General features: G+C 41.7%; 1 protein-coding gene across 1 annotated transcript; it reads right to left on the bottom strand.

Moving 5' to 3' along the window:
* Positions 1–730: 730 nt before the first annotated feature.
* Positions 731–3,928, bottom strand: LOC149286820 (arylacetamide deacetylase-like 4). Its single transcript, XM_089493649.1, has 4 exons — positions 3,752–3,928; positions 2,544–2,769; positions 2,048–2,111; positions 731–1,508 (listed from the first exon to the last, which is right to left on the bottom strand). Exons 1-4 carry the CDS (start codon positions 3,926–3,928, stop codon positions 731–733), a joined length of 1,245 nt encoding a protein of 414 aa, XP_089349775.1.
* Positions 3,929–15,302: the final 11,374 nt, after the last annotated feature.

Below are 15,302 nucleotides of genomic sequence, written 5' to 3'. Positions count from 1 at the left end.
GTCGCACCTCTTGCCGTTCCTCGGCCCAGTTCCCGATCAGCACTTTGTTGGAATATTCGGCTTCTATTTGCCAAAATAATTCCCCAAATAGTTTTTTAATCACATTATTATTTTTTTTTGTCCTGTTCATATTTTTAAATAACTGTCAGTACTTAACTGTCACCTGACACAAATGCAAGTGTCGAAAGGCTGTTGCCATGGAAACAAAACCGTCTCTGCCTTATGTGATTAATGTGATTAATGATCCAGTAGAAAGGCTTACATAATATTAGATCTCATGTGTGTAAAAGGGTCAAGAAAGGAAAAGAGGGCGGGGGCCAACACCAGAAGTGGGAAGGGCCAGAAGTGCGGTCACCACCCCACTTTGAGATTCATAGACCTCCATTGCTTTCTGGACCCATTGTGGGGGAATCAGATGATCTCTTAAGTAGCCATGGTCCCTGTAGTCCTGCTCTTGAAGCTATGAGGGACAGCAGGACAATGTACAAAAATAGTTACAATGTAACAAAGTGAAACCTTTCAATTTCATACAACAAATTGATGGGCGCAACATATTATGGAGATTAATAATAATTTCCAACACAACCATAAAATCATGTAAATATTTTTTATTTTTATAAAAATTTTTTTTTTTTTTTTTTTTTTTTTTTACACAGCACTTAACATCACATCATGAGATAGAAATACTTCGACTCCAACCGCTAGCATCCGGAAAACGTGGCGTAGACGATTAATCTATATTCTCTATGAAGTTAACAATGTCATCCACAGCCAGCTTTCCAGATGGAAACGAAAGGAACCCGTTGTCAAAGAAACTGACAATACCGTGAAAGCCATCTTTAACGTGGTACCAGGTGACATTAACCCCATTGTCCTCCAGTCTTTTCTTATACAGTATTCCGTCATCCCGCAGGACATCGAACTCGCACGTTAATATATAAGATTTGGGTAAAAGACGAATTACGGAGTCGTTGGCGAGTAATGGAGAACAAGCCGTCTCTAAAGCATTTTTTACTGTCTCGTAAACATCTTCATCGTGGGAAGACATAACGCGAGGTTGAAAGCCCCGGGCTTTGAATTGGTCTGGAATATTATCAGCGCTTAGCCACTTCCTGAAGTTTAACTTTGTATCGACGGGAACATGGTCGCCATCCAACACATCCTCGATTACAGAAATATCGTCGCATACGTAGTTTATCATGTAGAAGGCGGCTCGTTCTCGGTATAAAATCGGAACGGCTCGGTTCTGCTGGAAGGAAGGCAAATTGAGGTCTACCATTTGGACGCTGGGGTATATCAGCACTTGGGCCAGTGGTTTTGGAAGATCGGTTCTGCCAACGAGAGCTTGGCAAACAGCAGCCGTGAGGTTTCCTCCTGCACTGTCCCCGCTTATGATGATGGAGGAGCTATCAACGCCATAGTCCTCTGCGGTCTTCATGAAATGAACGGCAGAGTTGAGACAGTCCTCGTACTGCGCCGGGTACCTGTGTTCCGGTGCCAGGCGATATCTAAGAGTGGAAAAAGGATTAGAACCCATGGAGCCCTCTTCCCTGTTCTCTTACTGACTTAAAACCCGCTTTGGTTTGTTTTAAGCAAATCACATGGCTTCCTGGCATTACCAACTCCTTCCGTAAGATTAATGTTACTTTCGAACATTGATGGAACGTATGCACAAGTATGTCCACCTATATACACCCCAACTATCATGATTTAAGTGAGACAGTCCTGGTTTTTGGGTACTGTTCCACCAAGCAGCCACACTGTCCCACTTTTGCAGGCAGTGGGAACCATGGGCCGCTTTGGGAGATCAGAGGATTTTTCCTGAACTTGGTCTCCTTGCTATGGACTGAAGCTGTGCGCCAGGGTATGATGTCATATACTGCCCCTCTCCTTCAGAGGGTTGTGGGGTGGTAAGTGACAGGTCCTGCCCCAGAGATGTCTATAACTTTATCCCTGTCCACCCCGAACCATGTCCCACCTGCCTCTAAACATGCTACCTCCACCCCAACAATACTGCCCTGTTTTAGATACCTGAAATGTTACGTACCCAACGGAGACCACCACCGATTCTGTTTCCTTTGCAATATAGCGGCATAAAACATCATAACTATCTGAAAAACACACGTGCATTGCTTACATTAGTGATATGTTCATCATATTAAATGACGGAAGGCAGATTGTGATATATGTATAAGAGGGAAAAATAAACACCTATACAATATAGACCCATTCGGCCCCCGTCTAGTCGACCGTTTCTCCTGCTGTAAAGACCCAAACCTTAATCAGTCGTTGGTCTTGTCTTAGATTCAGGAGCCGTATGCCTATCCCATGCATAGTTAAATCCCCTCACTGTGTTAACCTTTACAACCTCTGTTGGGAGGCAGTTCCACTTATCTACTACCCTCTCAGTAAAGTAAAAAGGTATTAATATAATTATTGTTATCATTAAATCAATTATCATGTTTATAAAAGATGCAAAAAAAAAGAAGAATATTTGAAGGCACTAAGGCATTCAGGAATATTCTAATAATCCATTCACTTGCCGATGCTTCCGAACATCCATCCTCCGCCGTGGAAAAATAAGACGCCCTTCCTTCCACCCGCAGATGGCGATTTTGGCTGATAAACTCTCACCGGAACATCTTCAAACTTCAGGTTTTTTATTAAAAGCGCCGGATGTTCCCCTAGTTCTCGAACCATAAGTTTCTCCCTCACGTAGCGAGTGAAGCCGATCTGACTGCATATTCCCAAATTCTGTAAAATCCTCCCCTGGGAGACGAGACAAATATCCCCATTAATAAATATAACCAGTGACGGGAACGGCCGTTCATCTCAATAGGTGACAATTCTAGCATACTTCAGTACACTTAAAAGAGGGATGCTTGTGTTTCAGGGGGTGTGGCTAGTGACTGGGGGCGGGGCTTTACTCATTTTCTATGTAACTTTGTAACCTTGTATATAACTGAATATGTATTTCATTAATTAAATGTATTAACACATTCCTGCCATCGCTACCCACATTCTTGTAACTTTTAGGGCTACTATTATTATTGTCCTTTTCACTTTTACCCCTACTTTTTTTTTTTTTTTACAAATTACCTTTATATACGGCCCTACATGGGTGATTTTTTTATCGCTCCAATTAAAAGGACACTCCAGCCATTATATGTACTTTAATGTATATGATAGCGGAGAGGTCCCTGACAAGCATTGGCCGATAGAACGTAACACTCATACCGTCCCTTTAATACCTCAGTGTATAAATATTACCCCCTGCAGGCAGGGGGCACACTTATCGAGGTCTAATAATCACGGATTTAACCCGGTTTAAATGAGCCTTCTGGATTCCCACAGAGTCACTGATTTACGCGTTTTAGCATACTTGTGAACTTTCACCTTTGTACAGCACAGCATTACATGCTGATCCTTTAGAAGTAACTTTTAATGCAATTCACCAAGAAATAGAAACCTCTCTGAGTCGTTCATAAATGTATGATATGAAAATTCGGCCCCCGTCTAGTCGCCCGTTTCTCCTGCTGTAAACACACAGACCTTAATCAGTCGTTGGTCTCGTCTTAGATTCAGGAGCCGTATGTCTATCCCATGCATGTTTAATCTCCTCACTGTATTACCCTCTACCACTTCTGCTGGGAGGCTGTTCCACTTATCCACCACCCCCTCAGTAAAATGTCCATATGTTACATGTAAAATAAGCAAGCATCACATCACTCATCGTTTGCCGAGTACTTACCACAATCGCAATACCGATCGTCACGCAGTGAATGGTCCTCAGCTTCCCGGGGCATGCCACCCCTGCTGGGATCTCCGAATTGGAAAACTCAAAATAAATGACCCCCACGACAAGCAAAAAACATAACGAAAAGAAAATCGCTAGCAGGGCCACAAGCAAAGCGAGCCCTACCCCCATCGTGGCTGCGTCTGGAGCGCCGTGTTAAGCCTGACATTCAACTGACTTCAAGCTCTTCCTGTTCTGCTGATTGAAGAATCGCAGCAAGCTGTGGGAGTGGCAGCATTCGTACAAAAGTTCACCTACACATCTAGAGATGTAAGGAAAGTATTATTTCATCAAGAGGGTGGTAGATAAGTGGAACAGCCTCCCAGCAGAAACGGTAGAGGTTAATAGAGTGGGGGAGTTTTAACATGCATTTGATCTCTTGTCCTAGTGTTTCTCCTCGCTGGAAACATTCTGCAGAATCCCCCCTATGCATTTGCAAGGGGGACACCATGAAAACTTAAAGGGACCCCTCGGCTATCATACGCATTGTGATGTCAGAAGTGTCCCTAAATACAAATAAAAAATGATATTCCGTTCTGCGCGGCATGGAGAGCGCCTCACTGCTTCATATAGTATATAATAATAATAACAACAACAATAATAACAACAATAACAATGATAATAACAATAATAATTGGTATCAAATACAACAAATTCGATTAGGATTAAGCTCCAGTCTGGTCTTTTAATCAGTTTAATGTATCAGGTCTTCCCATAAAGCATTTCGCCTGAAATGCTCCTTTTTTAGGGTCACTTTGGAGGCACTTTGCTTGTTCATCTTCTTTCTCACACAATCCCCTCACTGTTACTATGTGATGTCCATTGTCTTCAGACTTTTATTTACTTTAATTATTTAGTCTGGCGGTTTGGGTATTGTTCGTACAAAGTGATACTCGGTATCAATAGCTGGCCCTTGACAATCACCAGGTCGCAGTCCACGTTAATGAATAAGTCGTAACGAGAGACGCTGGCTTTGTCTTTACCGGAACGAGGCCAAAGGATGAAGGAATTAAGTGTTCTCTAAGAAAAAGATACTTTAGATAATAAAAGTGAATGCTGTAACAAAGTCAAGAAAATAATGGAGCGTCTCCAATGTATTGACCTTCAGTGCTATCATAAAGAGAAGTCTCTATGGTCTATGTCGCAGGTCATGTGATTATCACGGGACCCCAGAAGAACAAGCCCACCTAGTCTATAAGGTTCACTTAATCGTATTCTTAAGTGTTAAAAATAAAGCTTATTGGCCCTTAAACTGGATTTTTTCTAATAACCCCTAATAAATTAATCAAATCTCAGCTCAGGGTCAGTATTTGCCCTTCATTCAAATATAATGGCTATTGAAATACAACATTGCATGTTACGTCTTGTGTAAAATACCTCAACCCCCTTTAGATTGTAAGCTGTTTGAGCCAGGCCCTCCTCACCTGTTGTTCTGTAAGTCAAATTATGTTATGTTATATACTACTTGTTATGTCCTGTCTACCCGTTGTACAGCGCTACAGAACATGATGTGCTATATAAAACAATGAATAATAATACTACTAAAAATACTAATAATAATATAACTGAATTTTAATTCAAGTGCACAGAAAACTCACAGCACATCAGTCTGCCTGTCAGTCCCACTCCTTACCACCAGAGGGCGGTGATGTTCAACTAAAAACTGATTTTGGTTTTGATTCTCGAAACTCCAAAGATAACAACATTTGCAGAAAGCGGAATAAAACCCACCTAAAAGTAACAAAGCCCCCATTAATATAATGCTACAGATGAAAAGAGAACAAAACCATCTGGTTGTACAGGAACAGATATACATTCTGAACGGGTCGAAAGTGTTTAAGAATTCTGAACCTGCAAAAGATTTTAGTTGCTATAATTAAATTAGATTTTAGACCAGCACTAAAGCTCATATTATATCTTTCATCAACGGAATGAAATGTTGTGCTTTGGAAATGTATAATTTGATAAAGATCATTCCCAAACCCTATAGTTTACGGCTCAGAAGACTTAAAGGGACACTTTAAATTAAAATAAACGTGAATAAAGTACTTTCATATATATTCTTTACACTTGCTAAAATGTGTAAATAAAAATAAATGACGTATTTTGGGAGAAGCTGCAGCTCTAGTGTTGCAGGTCCGTCATCATTTTACTTGAAGCATCTGGTGGCATATGCTGTAGGTACCTCATGGACATTTAAAGGGAGCGCTCAACGACTATAAGCGCTAAAGTCTACAATAAACTCCACTCCAGCCATTCTAAAACTGAAATGATCAGAAGGATGGAGACTTGATAATGAGTCGTAACAATGTATCTCCTGGCTGGTTGTCTCACTTTCCTGATTCCACCAGAGTCCTCTTTAGATCTTATACAGACTCTCGCTTCTATATCTATTTATTTAATGGAGAAACATACAGATTTCATTTAGGTTAAAGGTCAAGACGCCCAAGATCCGATTTACTGTAAAAATTAATCCTAAATTTAATCCCTTTATAAAAAAAGAAAATGAATGCAGCCCCTGAAGTCCTTCGCTAGCAGCTTCTTCTAAAAGCTCATGCTCAGCTTCTGTAAATCCGACGATGGAATCCGATTTCCTGCGATTAACTGTTTAACGAGAACAATGTACATTCTGTGTCCCGGGACATATTAAAACATTAAGAGGCATGTGCGATGTTCCAAAAGCCCAATATTATGTTATGGTCCATTATGTACATCTTAAGGGCTTTGTTACGTCTACAGTAGTATTAGGAAACTGGTTTTTCTCCCGTGGAAGGTAAGTTAGGGGCTGATTTCAAAGTCTAGTTTACAGACATGGATAAGATATAAAATATCCAAAGCCAGAAGAAGGTTCATCCATCTCCTCATCCGTAATTCCCATTACAGATGGCTGTAGTTAGAAGCTATTCAATAATCTGGCTACGGCACACGGCAACCCCACCACACGCTCTGCCAGGGACCCTAGGTCATAGTCAGGGCTCCATCACAGTTAATCCCACGACTGGTGAGTCTTATTTTAAAACAGAATAATTGGGCTTTGGAGAGAATAACGATTTCCAAACTGTGAGCTGAACGTAACGATGATGAATCGTGAAACAGTTTGTCCGATTAAAACAAAGTTCAGAGGTTTACAGTCTAAATATATCGGGAGAACAGGAAATATGCTAAGTACTACTTTTAAAAACTTGACATAAGTCCCTCAATTTCATGTTCAACCTGTCCAGAAATAATCTTGATCTTGGGGAAGCGGAAAAAAAAAAACCATTTGGATATCATTTACCATTTAATAAAGTTAATAAATAACCTAGCAAAGTGAAGGCTTTTGCCTCTATTCACTAAAAAGTTGAGTGATCAGTCAGCCACATGCACTTGCATACTAACACCAATACACAAGTTGTTTGCGAGGGTATGCAAGGGTTTGCAAGTTTTTTGCGCATGCACATTCAATGTAAACTTGCATGTCCTCAATCGAAACCCCACAAATATTATGTCCACCCAGCAAATCCCTTTACAACTAATAAATTAAAGAAACGGTGACCCCAGAACTCCTTATCAACCAAGCGGGGGCTTCTCCGCACAAAGTTGTGCCGATCCAAATTTGTTCCGTTACTTCATCATCCCCACCCCCGTGGATAATATTATGTTCTGGAGGGGGCTGTTTATGCAATTCTGCACTTAAAACCTAATCCTAGTCCTGTTGATTGCCCAAATCCTTCCTAGAAACAATTCTTTAATCATGTAAAACGTTACCATAATTATCGCCAGGAATGCTTAATTGTCACATGACACAAAAGCAGCCACTGGTAGATTCCGATGTGTTTTATGCAATTAAAAGAATACAAACAGATCCGCTAACGAGAATCCTAGAGGCTCCAGCTATTGTTTCGTCTAAGTGGAACGGCACCTTTTAAGGGTGGGCAGACGTCCTCGATACGATTCATCAGAGCAGAACCAGTAAACTTTCGGGGCCTGGCTGACTCCGACCTGAACATGTGCGCTCAATATGTACACAATTGGATTTGGGATATTAAAGTGCTTGCAGGCCTTCGCTCCGCCAGACAAGGAGACGACTGTTCGGAACTTTGGCTTCGGTGCAACGATTTCTGATTTATTTTATACGTTTAAAAGAGGATCTGGCTTCCTTCATGCTTTACATCTTTTTTTTTCTCCCCAGGATTCTGGGAACGCTGCAGCTGGCTATAAGTAAAAAAAAAATAAAGAAATAAATGCGACGACAAAAGAGCGAAATAAAGTGCTAATGCGATAAGGCAGAAGTACCGTTCGTTTTTAACAACCAGTTTTTTTTATTATGCGGAATGAAGACTGGGTGTTGGTCGCTCGGAATGGAAATATAATATATTCATAGTTCATAAGGTTGAAAAAAGACCAAAGTCCATCAAGTTCAACCATATTGTGTCCCTACTGTGTTGATCCAGAGGAAGGCAAAAAACCCTTATGAAGCAGATGCCAATTGCCCCATACCAGGGGGAAAATTCCTTCCCGACTCCAAATATGGCAATCAGAATAAATCCCTGGATCAACGTTCTGTCCCTATTAATCTAATATCCATAACTGGTAATATTATTGCTTTCAAGAAACACGTCCAGGCTCCTTTTGAACTCTTTTATTGAGTTTACCATCACCACTTCCTCTGGCAGAGAGTTCCATAATCTCACCGCTCTTACTGTAAAGAACCCCCGTCTGTGCTGGTGTAGAAACCTTCTTTCCTCCAGCCGTAGAGGATGTCCCCTTGTTATAGATACAGTCCTGGGTATAAATAGGTCCTGGGAGTGATCTCTGTACTGTCCCCTTATATATTTATACATAGTTATTAAATCCCCCCTAAGCCGTCTTTTTTCCAAACTAAATAACCCCAATTCTGATAATCTTTCTGGGTACTGTAGTCCTCCCATTCCCCTTATTACTCTGGTTGCCCGTCTTTGAACCCTCTCCAGCTCCACTATATCTTTCTTGTACACTGGTGCCCAGTACTGTACACAGTATTCCATGTGTGGTCTGACTAGTGACTTGTACAGGGGTAGAATTATTTCCTTGTCGTGGGCATCTATGCCCCTTTTGATGCACCCCATGATTTTATTTGCCTTAGCAGCAGCTGCCTGACACTGGTCGCTACAGGTAAATTTACTGTTAACTAAAACTCCTAAGTCCTTTTCCATGTCAGTCGTCCCCAGTGTTTTCCCATTTAATACATATTCCCAGCCTGGATTTTTCTTCCCCATGTGCATAACCTTACATTTATCTGTGTTGAACCTCATCTGCCACATCCCAGCCCAAGCCTCCAACCTATGCAGATCCATTTGTAATCGTGCACTGTCCTCTATTGTGTTAACCACGTTACAGTTAGTTAGTATCGTCTGCAAAGATTGATACTTTACTATACAATCCCTCTACAAGGTCATTAATAAATATATTAAAAAGAATAGGACCCAAAACTGACCCCTGTGGTACCCCACTAGCAACAGTAACCCACTCAGAGTATGTATATATATTCGCTCCAGAGAACGTCGTGTGGCTTCATTTAAAGTGGAAGCAGCACAAAAAGTGTTTTCAGACGATCCGTACTTGTTGTGAGAGATGTTAAAATATTTAATAAAGATTATTAAAACAAATAATAATTCCCTGCGTCGAGGGTCTTAGCAGCTATTACTGACTTTTATACCATTCATACTGTTAACCTCCAGTAGGTTTTATGCAGCCTTCGTCTCCTTTGTGCATAAAAGCCGCCTTTGTGATAAAGCCGCGGCCGTATACATAAGATATACTCTTCTATAGAGGATAAAGGACTTTTTCCTGCAAAGCGCGATAACAATGCGAGGCCATTACAGTCACCTGTTTAAATGTCAAAAGCACTTAAAGCTCATTTTGCTTTTTTGTTCCATTTCAAGGACTAGAAGATAACCCGAGCAAACAGTGAAATACGCAGAGAACAAAGACGTCGATGGTGTATGTAGCTAAGCATTCAAGGCCTTATAAAAAGGTTAAATAGCGAATAGAATTATTTTACAAAAAAAAAAAACAGCGTTCCCTTCCGTGGATTCAGAAAGGGTTTCCGACAAACTATAGGAATGGCGTATGTTCAGATGAAGGTTGGGGAGAGGGTATAGTGTAGAGGTTGGATGGAATATGAGAAAGCATTTGCACAATAAAAGTTGGAAAGAATATGGAGTCACCAACCAGCAGAGATGGTAGAGGTTAATAAAAGGAATTCAAGAGCAGGGTATACATCTGAAGACAAGGACCCAGCAAGGTGTGAGGTTTTAAAAGAGGTAGAAAAAGGGATGTCCCACCAAGGCCTATGTTCCACTGCTGGGCTGTCATTCTCCCCAAGGTGAGGGGGCAAACCCGGCATCAATACCCCTTCTTCCAGAAGTGGATGTGAAGTCAGCACAAGGCAGGACCTCCACCTCTAATTATGGTTCTGCTTTGTTCTCACTGCATACGGGGTATAATTCTCCTGAAGACCCACCAATCCTTATGTTGGATCCACACGTGCCATGCTATAGTCCAATCTACAGATCTCTTTTCCTCTAAAGAAGTGCCTTAGGAGGCCTTAAATCTTCTTTTAGCTCTCCTTAAACTTCTTTAAAAGTTGTAGCCGCAATTCACTAGTTGGCCACAGGAGGGGGCTATAATACCACTATAGCAATCCATTCCAAAGCTTCTCCTGGATGGATTGAGAAGAGGTTGGATAGGGCTGGGTTTATCCCTGGAATTCCTATGAAAAACTGCATTTTTATCTCTTGTTTTAGTCGATGTCTCTGATTCTAGCTGCATGATATAAATTATAATATAAATCATACCATTTGCCAAAATTCAGATGTAATGTAAGAAAGTTTTGCCTTGCTAAGAGGGTGGTAGACAAGTAGAAAGGCTTCCCAACAGAAGTGGTAGAGGCTAATATAATCAGGAAATCAGTGCTGTTTTGATGAATTTGCCCCATCCCCAATTTCTTCTAGTTTTGGTTATTTGTCACATTTAAATGCTTCCAACCCCCAAGTAATTTTAATATAAGACAAAGAACACAAGAATAGAGCTTTTCAATTATCATTTCATTGCCGGGTCTTCTTTGCAGAATTGTTTAACTTTGGCCATATTGCAGGGTTTTTGAGCATAAACGGCCTTTTTTAAGGTCCTGCGCAGCATCTCAATCGGATTCGAGTCAGGACTTTGAGTCGGCTGCTTCAAAATCTTCATTTTGTCTCTTTTGAGCCGTTCGCAGGTGACTTGCTTGTGTGCTTCGGATCATCGTCCTGCTGCATAATCCAACTGCGCCCCCGATAATGTTAGATAAACTGTAGCGGGGGGGGGGTCTTATCTGCCTTCTTTTACTGAGCCCCCCCCAAAAAATCCACCCACAGTTCCTCTCAGCCCATAATGATTACGTTGGAGGAAGCAGGCCGAATGGGTCTGATAATAGAAGCCTTGGTGTTTCTGTGTTCACAGTTTGCTTCGTGGTTACATAATGTCTCACTAAAAATAAAGTCAGGGTCATAGACTTCCGACATGTCTGTGCTGAATATATTTACACGGGAACGCTGCTGCTCTCCGCTCCGGCAAAACAATACCCGCCTTGCCACGACACACAGAAGAGCGTCAAGGCTGCCAGTCATAATGTTTGGGATACAGAATAGACAAAAATAGAATCTTTCCCATTAAATAGTTGGAATAAACATAATGTGACGATTATGTCTTGCCAGTGGCACAGCCGACGACCCAGTCACCGACCGTTTTTGAGTTTCCATTGCATACTGGAGCCAGTGACGTATTCCAGTCTAAAGTGGCAGGTCCGGGGGGAGGGGCATAATAGGGAGCCTCGGGGCAACTTGATGGGCTGATAAAAAGGGAGATCCCTGATCTCCCCAACCATCCTATTAACACTATGGGGGCTTTACTGAGGTCTCCATAGCTTCCTTCCCCTCCATACTTCTTCTAAAAGTGGGAATATGATGTCATATCCCTACGTCTAGCAGTAAGGACATCGGCAGAGAAGGAGGGGGACGCCATAACTGGAGTCCTGTAGATCGAAAGAGTTTGGGTCGGCTCTACTCTACCCTGGCTACGTGTTGGTCTGAAGCCAGCAGTAGCTACGCAAACACTTATATTTACACATTAGTGTCTGAGGACCTAGGTCATCCTACATATAAGCTCCAGGTATCACAACTGGGCTGTGTGTGGGGCGGTATCTTTGGATCTCCCAGCGGCGCCGTATTGTGCACACTGGTACCTGCATGTGCTCGACGGACCAAGTTGCTGGAAGCACCAAAGGGGTCGACACAGCTGCATGCAGAAAAAACTAAGTTTGCTCACATTAAATAAATTACTTATTTTAAGGCCGTCGCGTTGATTTTAACCAAACCAGCCTACGGTTTCAATGCCTTGATTAGTAAACCAATTAGTCGATTAAACTAATACTACATTTTGATGACGCATCCGCATTAAAGCCTTTTCTCAAACAAAGTCGTTGTCTCCCATAAAGCCCAGGTGTGGTGTTAAGCTTATGCAGCCTGTAAAGCCGGCCGCCCCGGTGCATATTGACCTTTCTGTGTGCTCCAGATTAATCACCATACCCGCAGGAGGGCACAGCAATGTTTTGATTCCAATTTAACCCTAGGGGACAAGTATGATAAAAAAGGGACCCGCGAGCCTCACTTAAACCTGCATTTATCATTATCAGCAGGAAGCAATAGCCTGCAGCCGAAAGACAACAATCAATTTCAATTTGTAGATCCTATTAGCCGCAGTGAAGTGCACCTCTTGGGTTATTTTTCCTTAAAGAGTTCAAAAGGGCAGCTGGGTTTTTTTTTTTCTCTCTAAAAGCTGGGATCTATAGCAAAAAGTGGGTCGCTGTTTTCTGTTCTCTGTAAGTTTTCATTGTATAAAACAATCAGGTTTCTATTGGTTACCGAGTACTTTGTGTTCTATGAGAATTATTATTTTTCGGCTCCAAAATGTAACGGAATGAATGAAAATTAAGAAATGAACGAGGCGTTTTTTTTTTGGCTTCTCCGAGGCGCCTTTAGCAATGGAAAAGTTGACACCTTTCATACCGCTAAAAATAATAAAAACATCGGCAGAAAACGTTACGTCGCTAAAAGAAGTCACTGATTGGACGAGATGACTCCTTTTAATTATTCCGATTCAATTTAAGGCTAAAAAAATATTTTAACCCAGAAAAAAAAAGTGGTGTTAGAATCAGTGATGAAGGGCAGCAACATTATGAGGCCAACATATTCTAGAGTGGAGTACAAATCAATAGACTTTGATAAAAGGGAAATCATTTTTTTTTTTCGTTACCAAAATATTCACACCTATAGGTTATCTTTCCTTGAAATAGCCAAAATAGAATGGGGTCAGCGGCAAGAAAAATGTGCGTTTTTTAACAGTAAAATTTAGCTTAATGGGAGTTTTCTCAATGGAAAAACTTTTTTTTTTACTGAGAGGGTGGTAGATAAGTAGAACAGCCTCCCAGTAGAGGTGGTAGGGGCTAAAACATGCATAGGCATATGGCTCCTTACACACTCAATTCTTAGGAAAGTGTTTTTACGATAAACAACTCATATAAAAAAATAAGAAAGGGGAGGGGTGAGGATTCATAGGGCCACAGGGGATTTGGGGACATTTGATAATTTTTTGGTTAATTTAATTAATTACTATATATATCCATTACTGGTATTGGCTGAGGGACCCTCGAGTCCACTGATAACATCAAGCATGAAAAACCCAAACTAAAAGGATGTATAATAACGCTACACTTATCAGCATCCCCTATCCTGACTCCGGGGCACCAAAGGCCGCATGATGTCATGGGAGGCAGCTTGATGTCATAATATGTTTCTTCTTTGGAATACCTCTTTTTTATCGCATGCAGAGGGCTGTATTTTAGGATAGGGATATACAAAGCTGTCAGAAGACCCGATAGTCAGGACCCCGGGTGGGACGCCTTGATAGTTGGTGACATAAGTCCTGCCTAATTTCTGACTGTTGCCAGCTATGCACGTAAAACATTCCATCAAAGCCAAGGATTGCAGGAATGGAAAAAGTCGCCGAATTCACATGGAAGTGATGTAAGCGAGCATTTCAAAACGGTTTTAATTCCCAATAAGGCGTGGAGGGCAGGTTGGTGACCTTAATTAATGGGATGCCTGGAAATATATTCCTTGGCTTACTTGCCAAGAGTGGCCTGTAAGGGGTACATATGTAGGTGCCCACTTTTAAATGCCCCCCTAATTGCAGTAATACCCCTCTGGGCCCGAGTATCTTGTGTCGCAGCCCTTAAGAGTTTGTTACCAATTATTTATTATTTATTTGTGAAGCACCAACATATTCCACAGCGCTGTACAATATAAATATAGTGGGGGGGTTAACGAGTATATAACGAATATACACAGGAGTTGAAAGCCCTGCCCATGCGCTTCCCATCTAGACTTATGGGACTTTCATACAGAGTTCCTGGCCCATGAGCTTACAATCTAAAAGGAATGCTATGGATGACAGAGACCAATTATTGAGTACCGCGTGTCTGAATCCCGCATAGGATGTGTTAGCGCTCCTGAATACTGTTGCTATTAGAGAATTAACCGTTAAAGCGCCACAAGACCAATCCAGCAGGCCCCCTTTGGGTTGCGTTATTCCCGGAGCGGTCGGTGAATCGGGGCTGCCGGCTTCTGAGCTGGAACGTACTCAGCGCTCTCCGGGAACACAAACATCACAGTAAGGAATATTTACTCGCAATTGAAATGTTTGACTTTTCGCACTACCAGTAATGAAGCCGGAGCTCCATAATGAGCCTTCTGTGTTTTCAGGATAAACAAGCCGGTTAACCCGTTACACGCCAGAATAAATGGCACATGCACCGCGATCTGGAATAAGGAACTTCAGCTATCCCGGCTACTGTGAGTGCCTGAGAATGATAGGAATGACCTGGGCTGTCTCCAGTCTATTTATATCTATTTTGTGACATGCCAACCCTGATAAGAACTCCCGTCGCTTTAACACATTCAGCACCAGGTCGCTTTCTGCTCAATCTGCCCTGCTGTTATTAGAGGGTTAAAATTTCCTATGCATGAAAAGAAAAAAAGATACAAAGTTACTCAGCACAGGATGTTCAAACTGGAAACTGTATCTGTTGAGTAACAACCCAAAGGGACATTTTAACCCTAAATTGACAGTTGTACAATCCCCTTGGCATTATAAACTGTGTGTGTGTTCGTGCAGGGGCCACAGCCTTCCATTATACAGGGAATCAAGGAGTTAAATCCACATTTCCATCTGGAAAATTACAAAAGCCAAACAAACAGCAAGGGATGTGTAATGATTATTCATGATAGACTTTAAAGTCCAGGTCATAACAGGCAACGAGGCCTCAGCGACCAGGCGGGGAGTGCGGTTTCAGAATTCCTATGGGCAGCAGAGCTGTCAATCATCACGCTACCTTGTAAGAATGTGGTTGCCATAACAAAAATGATTGGTTAAAAAAGAGGTTCTGCGT

Source organism: Sceloporus occidentalis, unplaced genomic scaffold (assembly GCF_023333645.1).
Source record: "Sceloporus occidentalis isolate IW3139 unplaced genomic scaffold, rSceOcc1.0.p SCAF_66, whole genome shotgun sequence".
In the NCBI taxonomy this organism is placed as follows: Eukaryota; Metazoa; Chordata; class Lepidosauria; order Squamata; family Phrynosomatidae; genus Sceloporus; species Sceloporus occidentalis.
The sequence above is the reverse complement of the archived record's forward strand: the minus strand, read 5'-3'. Positions and strand labels throughout refer to the sequence as shown.